Source organism: Salvelinus fontinalis, chromosome 33 (genome assembly GCF_029448725.1).
Source record: "Salvelinus fontinalis isolate EN_2023a chromosome 33, ASM2944872v1, whole genome shotgun sequence".
NCBI classification, from domain to species: Eukaryota; Metazoa; Chordata; class Actinopteri; order Salmoniformes; family Salmonidae; genus Salvelinus; species Salvelinus fontinalis.
This window is the reverse complement of record NC_074697.1, coordinates 40,522,906-40,533,161: the sequence shown is the minus strand read 5'-3', so window position 1 is coordinate 40,533,161 and position 10,256 is coordinate 40,522,906. Positions and strand designations below refer to the sequence as shown.

Genomic DNA, 10,256 nt, shown 5'->3' with positions numbered 1-10,256 from the left:
TGATAGAGGCGGTGAAGTCAGCATGTGACCATACTCAGGGATGGGATTGGGAACACAAGGCCAGCAAGGTTCAAGTGCATATAAACATTCTCTGATGAAGGGATCTAGATAGGTCTCTGTTGCTTTTTGCTGGCACTTACTGTGTAGTTACTAAAGAGGAAACAGACCTGCAAGTGCATAAATCTAATGCAGAGATCGCACTCCATGAGAGAGGGACGATTATTAAAGGAGAAAGGAGGGAAGTGAGGAGTACCGGAGGAAAAGAGAAGGGGGAACAGGCAGTATGGAAGGTATTACCTTATAAACACAATGAAAAGAGAGTAAAAAAGAAGTACGGAAATGGAAAGAACGAAACAGAGAGAAGTGAGGGAGCGTGCGAGTTCATTGACAGTGCGCCTCTCAGGTGACTCCCCTGTTTGACTGTAACTCTTCGTGAAATATACGACTGTAGGGGGATCATCTGGAGGAAACTCCTCTTTCCCCTCACAGTTCACCCTCTATCTAGAGGAGGATCAAATGCACATACTTCAAATACCAGATTGTCGTGTGTCATATTTCACAGGGAAGAACAATACACATACAGTGAGGAGATAAAATCAGTAGGCTTGACTTAAAACTCCACTTTTTCTCAGAACTCAAATATGGAGCATCTCTGTTAGAAGTCTATGGATGGAGTGTTTTCAAAATGAAAAGCTGGGAAAGTAATTAGTAGGGTTGTTACAAGCATAACTCAAGTCCAAGGTTCTGACAGCCAAATACTTTCCAGGGCTTTTGTCTTAAAGTACCAGGCCCTTCTAGTAAGTGCCAAGCCTTAATTAAATCCAACGTGAGGATACAAGTTTGCAAACATACTGCAGCACTGCAGATGTAGTCTTGTTGAGAGCCCTTTGCTCTTGCAGATGGAGGAAATGTCTCCATTGTGGCATGTTCTTTGTTCCCTCTTTCTCTTTGTCTTTGTCTGTCAACAACAGAATTCCCACATCAGTCAGGTCCAGTGGCACTCAGAGACACCCTGCTCTGTGGCCATTTGATAAAAACCACCCATAACTCCCCTCTGCTTCCCCCGAAACCCTAATGACGCCCTCTTACCGCGGAGGGCAGCCACGAAACAAGCCTCGTCTCCGAGGGAGGAGAGAGCGACGCGAAAGAATGGAGGGCTGCGCTTTCACTCCGAACTTTTCCCCCCGGTCATATGAAGGCGAACTCCGGGTGTTTACAGAGCGCCTCTCTGTTTTCCTTCGGAAGAGGGGGGATCCCGGGAGACTGGCCAGTCCGGCGGCCCTGGGCCTCTCAGAGATGCAGGGAAGTTGGGCTTCGCTAATGAACTGAGTGCGGCTGGGCTGCTCATCACGTCGTGTAACCACAGATACGGGCTGATGGGACCGCGGCGAACGACACCCTCAGTTTCAGCTCACTGTCCAGGAATGTGAGGCTAATTGTCCCTTTTGAGATGTCCCAGTAACCACTAGAGACGGCCATTACATTAGCTACATCAACCTCCATCCTCTCCTAATCGGAGTCAGAAGTCAAACCGCCATCACTATCCCCACTCCCTCAAATCTCCCCTCCTCACAACTATTCCTTACCTTTTCCACACTCTCCCGCCAAGAAAATCTTTCACCGATAATTTTGATTAATTCAGATACTGAAAAGAGAGACCCTCCGCTCTCTCCCTCCGCTGACGTTCACGAAGTAGGATGTTAATCAAAAGTTACCGGGTCCTGGAGTCGAGGTTGCGTATGTGTTTCATAAGACGTCTGTCCATGGTGATGAAGAGGCTAGGGTGAGCTCGTGGCACGGGACCAAAGGTGAAACGGGTGTACGTGGTTATTTGACCCTTGAAAGCAAACGCCCACCCACTCTCCCCTGTTAAAGGCAGTCTGATTCAGGTCTGTGTTTGTAAGGTGCGGGTGTTGCGGAGGGGTGGGGAGGGGGGCGGGTAGTGGGACAGCTGGAAGGGGGTTCTGGTTGGGGTTGGCTGATGTAGAGCCAAGGCTAGATGTGTCCCATCTGCATGCATTTAGGAGATCGTTTGGAAGGATCGGAAAGGGAGACATAAATGAATCCTTTGTGGAAATGGAGTTGGGATTTGGGATCCATCCCTGCCAGGATCGTCTTCAACACCAGCTCCAAGAGCCTCGGTGGAGACGGAATAACAGTCTCCAAACAAATGGGGGTGCTCAGTTCTCATGAACTGTCCTAGACCTTGACAAACTCACATGCACTCATAAGCACTGCACAGTGTCTACCAAGCAATATCTGTGCTGTCCATTTTACAAAGCAGTTTATGTGCTCATCATTATGTGTTATGAGTAGTTGTTACATGGATGTTACGGTATTTGACAGTGATATATTTTATCATGACTTAGAGCTGGTGTACTGACTCGTAGAGCATGAGTCCCAGGAATGTAGACAAGTTCCATGACCTCTGGTGGTGTTCTCATGGCCCATAACTGACCTCTGTCTGTCTGTCTGTCTGTCTGTCTGTCTGTCTGTCTGTCTGTCTGTCTGTCTGTCTGTCTGTCTGTCTGTCCCACAGCGAGCTTCTGGAGGACCTGGAGAGGAGTCCTCATGCAGCAGCCATCGCTGAGTGCTTCGTTGAGAGGGTGAGTCACCACATTGCTATGATAAAGCACAAACAACCAGTAAATTCACATTGCACATTTTTGGTGGGTATTCCGATGACCTCAACCAGTGTTTCCCGAATGGTTGGTCACAGCCAGCCCCTGTTGGGTCATGGCTTAAGACTGGCTCGCTGTGTAGGCTAATATGGTGCTTGTATACAGTAGCTATTTTGTTCTCTGGATGCAGAGCGCTGTTAAAATATCAAGCAAGCAGATCGTGTGAAACAAACTTTTGTTTTCGGCCAAATAGAGAACCACAGCTGTTTGAAGTGGGCCGCTGACATTGGGCAGTGTGTCAGAGGAAATGTTTGTACTTGGGCTATGTGAGTGTGTGCAGGCCCGTGACCAGAGAGATGTCTGGATTGGTTCTGGTTCTGAAGCGGTGATGGCGGTGACCATTCAACTCATGTGCTCACTACAGTTGAGTGGGTCTGCACACCCTCATGGTGCTATACTCTAGTCGCCTGAGTAATGACACTGAACCACCGCTGACTAAACAGGAACAGTGAAGGGTCCAACCAACCTGGGGAAACAGGCTCTCCTTTGTGTCGGCTGGGAGAATGGCCAGCGTCTATGTCCCTGACTCCCAGGGTATGCCTCCATATGTGGGGCTGCAGACGGACACGTATGGCCCTGCCAAAGCCGGACCAAGACACAAGAACCAGAATCCCATTTGCGGTCCAGGATCCAAGGGTGCCTATTCTTAGTCCAGTCTCCAGCCTGTATTTTCCTCTTTGGCGCCCAAACCCCCTTATCCAGCTGTTCGCTATAGTTCTCTGCTATTGATTGGGCTACTGTTGTGGCCAATTATAGATGGCTGCGGAAATGCAGAGTACATTTAATTAATCCATTACCGGCAAGGTTATTCTGGGTTTTGCGATGCTTCTCTGAGCTAGACTAACCTCTCTAAACAGTGTGAGGAAAACGGCCCCTCGCTACCGCGGAGTGGAACGTGGGAAACGCAGTTCAAACGTGACCGTTTCTGCTTGGAATGAGGCCGTACGTGCTCTTAGTTTAGGTGCAGTAAGACACTGGGTCTGCATGGAGTCAGCTGTAGCCTGTAACAATTCACCATCTGCTAAGCTATGCATCTCAAACCCTATACCTGCTGGCCATATGTACGACTGAGTGGGAAAGACAAGTATACGTACATACACATCTGTTTTGGAATGTAACATTCAGTTGACCTCACGGAACCATTATCTAAACCTACTTAAATATAAAATGCAATTATTTTCTCATTCCTTTGCTTTCTTAGATGAGATGTTTAGATGAGATGTTTAGATGAGATGTTTCTTGGATGAGAATACATGTTTACATAAGTCAGGGAATGGGGTTTTGCTATGAGATAAAAAAAAGTGTTTATTTCTGAGTGAGACCTGGAGAATGACCCTCGTGTGAGGAGAGGTGTCACATGATCACAGGGGGTCTCTCAGATGGCGGTGATTTGTGGCAGAGGGAACATGGAGACCAACGCTCGGTGTCGCTGGTCTTTCTCACCTGTCTCTCTTCTCCCCACTAATGTCATCGTTTTTTGGGTTTCTCTTCCTCTTGTTTAGAGCGAAGCCTTCGACATATATACCCTGTACTGTATGAACTACCCCAAGTAAGTCACACAAACACACATGCACAGACAGACAGACAGACAGACAGACAGACAGACAGACAGACAGACAGACAGACAGACAGACAGACAGACAGACAGACAGACAGACACACACACACACACACACACACACGCTATACTGATGTGCCCTCGGGGCTCTCATTTGACCTGGATCATTGAATGATAGCTATAGTGAAGTGACCTGGGGTGAGAATGGAATGAATTCAATACAGTGGACAAGTAAAGTTCAAAACACACATTTTCATGAGTAATTTCAATAAGTATACAATTGTATATGATAGTGGGGGGGAAAGAGTACAGTTGTAATCACCATCCTTTGTGGAGAGACATTAGTGAAAGGAAAATGACTTTTATGGACATTGAGCACATTTACATGCACCAGTAATAATTCGATATTAAACTGATTGTGGCAGCAGGTCAAGTATGGCATTAGTCGTGTAAACACCTCACTCTGCTGATCTTAATCGGAGTGCGGTCAAAACCGAAGTAAGCATAAGCCGATTAAAACACCTGATTTTCTGAGCAATCTTTCAAATGATTAGAACATGTAAACACCTTAATCAGCGTTCTAGCGGTGTATTTGATCTGTCCATGTGCCGGCCCCGGGTAGCGGGGCCTCCCTCTTATGCGGCAGTGAAGTGAGTCCTGAAAAACTGAACGTATGCATCTTGTAAATAGTTTTGACATACAAAAGGTCTTTGCAAAAAATAACATGGCCACTGTGGTAAAACGTATTTTGATTAGCGATTTTGTGCATTAGCCTGATTTCAGATGTGTCATGTAAACAGGATTATTAGGGAAATCATTCTTCTTGAAATGCACGTCAACGTTTTAAACAAACTATTATATTAACCTGACTATCCACAATGATCACATTATTGTGTGCATGTTACCGTGCTCAGGGTCTTGATTAGCTTGAACTACTCAGTGGTCGGACAGATAAGTGAAACTAGGTGAATCCAATGAAACACTATAGTGACTGATTTAATGATCGCGGTAAAGATGCGGTCACTGCTCAATCAGGATAACTTACAGTATATTGTGCGTGTAAAATACAAACACATCACGGGCCTTTTAGAAGCAGCATCTTTCACGGCACATCAGTTCTAATCCCACGGGCCACTACTATTTGACTGGCAGATGTTTGAAAAGCACTGGATCGCTGCCCGTCACCATGAAGATGTGGTGTTCTACATGTGCTCTGTATAAACAGCCTTTCATGTGTCTGTCACAGAGAACAGAAACAGAATTAGATTTGTTATGAGACTTCGAAGGTGCCCTGACCCTGTACCTGAGCTGTGTGCATTCATCCACTGATGTCTTAAAAAGACCACGTTCGTAGCTCATCCGAAAAGATGCTGTTAACAGATATCAGAGCTTTTGCCTAAGAAAGACATCACAGTCGGACAGCAAGGCGAATGAAGCAGAATGTTCTAGTGGATGTAAAAAGTTGCGTTCAGACAAAAAGAGGCCCCTCTGAAGGGGGGACCGGAGGCATACGCTGAACACATTACTGTACGCTTCACCATAAGATGAAGTGCTGTCTGGCATAGCGATGAGCCAACTGATGAGTCTTGCTGTGGACCCCCCCCCCCTCCTCTTCCACTCCCAACATCCACCTCCACCCCCACTCCTCCTGGATCTCTTTCCCCAGCTCGGTGGCTGTTCTGAGGGACTGCATGAAGAACAAGAGCCTGGTGGGCTTCTTCCACGAGAGGCAGACCACCCTGTGCCACTCCCTGCCCCTGGAGACCTACCTGCTGAAGCCAGTGCAGAGGATCCTCAAGTACCACCTCCTGTTGCAGGTCAGTATGGGTCATGGACTGGGTCAGAAAGACAATATGATGATACTGATCCAATACTATCAATGTCAAAGTTATTCAGAGAATATGTACAACTCCTCTATATTGTACACAGAGAAAAAGTACAGGTCCCATTGTAGACTGTTTCCCTTCAATCCAAATCATCAGAAATCATCCTGCTTCTTACTCTGCACTCCTTGCCTTTATTGGTGTGTGATACTCAGCAGACCAAGGGTACAGCTAACGAGTAAATGAAGCAGAGAGATTCTGTGAAATGAAATAAGGATCCTATGTTTAAACGCACACTCACAACTCATGGCATTTAACTAGCTGTGTTTGGACACTGATCAACGACCTAGGGTTCTCTCTCCAGGCCCACCTCTGTGGGGGTATGTATGGGTAGCTGCAGCCCAATATGGTATGGGCGAGTGGGTGTGTCGAAAGGAGTATGGAAAGAGAATCAGCTCATTTCAAAGTTGATAAACCAGTGCGAATGAGGGAGTTATATTAACCTGAGCAACGGTGCACTGGTCTATGGCCCCATTGGCCAGTGACATGAACGGGCAAAATCGAACAATAATCTATGCCGTTCTATCATGTTGTCAACAAGACAGCATGGTGCATCGTCCAGAAACATACATCTCTTTTCCATAAAATATATGTTTGAATTTTCAAACTAGTTTTCATTTGGAAGGCAGATGAAGCGTTTTTATCAAAAGCAATCACTTTTGCATGTGAAAACAGAGAACTTTTTGAGAGAACTTTTCCGTGGGCTTTGAACGGAGCATCTTAATCACACCCGGGCCAGATAATCGAATCCCTTCATTGACTAGTGCACCGGTGTTGTGCGGAGCGGCTTGCCGACATGAGGTGCTTCCCACTGGGCAGCTGTACCACAGTGTTGCAGGCGGTAGCTAACGTGGCCATTTTGTTTTTACCTCCTATGATTTGATTTCAAGTAGGATAGCAGCCTACACAAGAAATAACTCCTATTGAAAACCATCTAGATGTCAGCTTGATACAAACACACGTCACAGTAAGAACACGCGTACAACGCCTAAAAGCAGCAACACACACATGATCAGTACTTTTAATAAAAAAATAAACAATCATCAGTTTTATAACTGAAAATGTTAAATTACTGGTGTAAAACTAACAGTGAAATACAACCCAGACTCATCCTCTGGCTTCAAAACAGAAGTTCAAACTCTTGCGGTACAGTAGTTGCCTTGTTACTCCTTTCCTTTCGACACACCCACTCATACTCCGGCAGGTCGCCATATTGGGCTGCAGCTACCCCCTTCTCCTTATACTGACACTAACGCTTCGAACACACCGACAGCATCATTGCGCAAAATAGTACGCAGCATCATCTGGATGTGTATGTAACAAAAGTTTAACATTCCCCTCCTGCTACCATTTCTGTCTACGCAGACAGTTTGACGTATACGTTCGATAAATCCAACGTATGCACCACACCGAACGCACTGCAACTGCCTCTGCAACGCAATGCTGCAAGGCAAACACAGCGTTTCATTGGAAATGAATGTAATTCTGGTGTACCAAAATGAAATGACGCTGTCAGTGTGATCGAAGCATAATAGAAGCCTAACCTCACTGTCGCCCCCGTGTGGCAGGAGCTGGCCAAACACTTTGATAAAAGTGACCCTGGCTACGAGGTGGTGGAGGATGCCATCATCACCATGACAGCCGTGGCCTGGTACATCAACGACATGAAGAGGAAGCAGGAGCACGCCGTCAGGCTGCAGGTATGGACCACCAGTCAGGCTCTGCTCAGTCACTCACTACAGCAGTTCTCATTGAAAATGTAACAAAGAAGTTAGCTTTTGTTGCTGATCATAATCTATGACTCTGAACTGGCTGTAGAGGTCAGGGGTTAAAAGTCAAAAGAGGTTAGAGGTCGCAGAGGTCTTTGGACACCTCAGTCTCCACTACATCTGGAGGTCTTTGGACACCTCCGCCTCGACTACTGTTTTTGAAGGTCAGAGGTCAAGCTTGGGTTAACACAAACACTGTTTTTCTTTTGGCTCTGGCAGGAGGTTGAGAGCTTGTTGACCAACTGGACAGGTCCAGACCTGAGTGGCTTTGGAGAGCTGGTGTTGGAGGGCGCCTTCAGGGTCCAACGGGTCAAGAAGGAGAGGGCATTCTTCCTCTTCGACAAGATGCTGCTTATCGCTAAAAAGAGGCTGGAGCATTTCATCTACAGCACCCACATATTTGTGAGTGACGTGCGGACACCGGAATGAATTGATCAGATTATTGTGTGTCTGTAAATGCTAGGAGCATGTATCATTAGAGATGACACCTACACCAATCAAAAAAGTATCATGTTTTCGTTTTTGATGCTTGATTCTCTATCATGTACTGACACCCTTATTCCCCCCCCACTGTCTTTCCTCTCCTCTTTCACTCTCCCTTTTCCCTCATCTCTCTACCCTTCTCTCCCGTCAGTGCTGTAATCTTCTTCTCGTAGAAACCATGAAGGACCCCCTGTGTTTTAAGGTGTCCGATCAGACCATCCCCAAACAGCAGCACATTGTACAGGTACGAGTAAACCACTATCAAATTACAAGTGAACCACTATCAAAGAACAGGACATTGTATTGTGTCAGACCAGTGTACTTAAACTACCCTCCTACCCATGTTACAGACCAAGAACCAGGAGGAGAAACGCCTTTGGCTGCACTACCTCAAGAGACTGATAGTGGAGAACCATCTTGCCTCTCTACCCCAGAAGGTAAGGCTTATGGTACATTACTGTAAATGTTGCCGATATGAATGGCAATACATTTCAGCCAATGTAACACTGAAGGCTGTGGTTAAACAGAAACAGAGAATATTGTAATCACTCTGTTAGGGTGTGCTGCCACCTTGTGGTTGTTTATAGTTACCGCAAACACTGTCACAAGTTGAGCAATCGTTGAAATACCATACATGTATTTTTCAGGCAAGGCAGGTACTCGGTGACAACTTCTGTCAATGTGAGTTTCATGTCATTTCAAACCATCATACATTCATACACCTACATTTTTCACTTTCAATTTACACTGTATTTGACACCAATTGTGCACAGTTTACAATCATGCACAACTCGCAATTTCTTTTTCACAGCTCCTCAGTTTGATCAGGATAATTTTAAAAAGTCATCTCCAAGATGCGATGAATACCATCGAGGGAGACGCCAATCAGGTCAGGACAAGCCATTCTTACCTGTAATGCACCTAGTATCTCATTTGTGTTTTGTTTTCGTTCAAAACACTTTTATTTCTGTTGGATATCTTTACTGGTTTTAAGCACATTTTTTGTTACCCCAAAGTCGGATGACGGTGATGGCTTCTTCTTTGTCATAAATCTAACAAATAACAAAGCCATTTTGCCATATGCCTGTCTGGTCTGTGTTTTCTGAGTTAAATTAATTCTCTGTGTGTGTGCGTGCGTGTATATGTGTGTATGTGTGTGTGTGGTGTGTGTGTGTGTGTGTGTATGTGTGTGTATGTCCAGAGCCCCCAGAGTTCATCTACACCCCAGAGAAGGCCAAGAAGAGCCTTCCCCTGCTGCTGGAGGGGAATCTGTCCTATCGCCGCGGCAGGAGGCAGTCTGGTGAGACTTCATGTCTATAGTCCAGGACCTGTGTCCACAAAGCGTCTCAGAGTAGGAGTGCTGATCTAGGATCAGTTTAGCCTTTTAGATCAGAATGAATAAGATTATATGGACAGATCCTAGATCACCATTCCTACTCTGAGACACTTTGTGAATATAGGCCCAGGGCCCACATAAGGAGGACCTGATCCTAGATCAGCACGCCTATTCTAAGACGCTTTATGAACAAGGGCCCAGAGAGGAATCACCCACTGCACAGGACATGGACTAAACATACGGAGCTTGAAAATATGAATTCATAAATGTAATAATTGGAAATGACTCATTATTGAATGCTTATGGCTGTTTCTTTCCAGCTCCAACTAAAGACTTCGAAACAGCATATCATGGTGAGAATTTTCTTAAAGGATTTTTGTTTATCTTGTTTCCTTGTAGTGCTTCAGTCTGTCAGGGCTGAAAGATTTGGTACGTTTTTAATGGAAAGTAAACACACCCTTGTTTGTTTCCCCCCAACCATTCCTTTCCTCCTCTCATGGAATCCAGTCTCTTCAAAGGTAAGCTTGATTCAGACTGATTTCGCCC

At 45.7% G+C, this 10,256-nt stretch overlaps 1 protein-coding gene across 1 annotated transcript in view; it reads left to right on the top strand.

Annotated features, from left to right (window-relative positions):
• LOC129832273 (pleckstrin homology domain-containing family G member 3-like) overlaps positions 1 to 10,224 on the top strand; it is a 21,821-nt gene extending 11,597 nt beyond the window's left edge. Inside the window, exons 3-13 of the mRNA XM_055896204.1 lie at positions 2,540 to 2,606; positions 4,184 to 4,230; positions 5,906 to 6,056; positions 7,691 to 7,822; positions 8,111 to 8,293; positions 8,526 to 8,618; positions 8,725 to 8,811; positions 9,022 to 9,055; positions 9,186 to 9,263; positions 9,576 to 9,674; positions 10,031 to 10,224. Of these exons, the coding sequence (XP_055752179.1) occupies positions 2,540 to 2,606; positions 4,184 to 4,230; positions 5,906 to 6,056; positions 7,691 to 7,822; positions 8,111 to 8,293; positions 8,526 to 8,618; positions 8,725 to 8,811; positions 9,022 to 9,055; positions 9,186 to 9,263; positions 9,576 to 9,674; positions 10,031 to 10,131 (1,072 nt within the window). The 3' untranslated portion in view covers positions 10,132 to 10,224. The remainder of the gene's footprint in view (positions 1 to 2,539; positions 2,607 to 4,183; positions 4,231 to 5,905; positions 6,057 to 7,690; positions 7,823 to 8,110; positions 8,294 to 8,525; positions 8,619 to 8,724; positions 8,812 to 9,021; positions 9,056 to 9,185; positions 9,264 to 9,575; positions 9,675 to 10,030) is intronic.
• Positions 10,225 to 10,256: the final 32 nt, after the last annotated feature.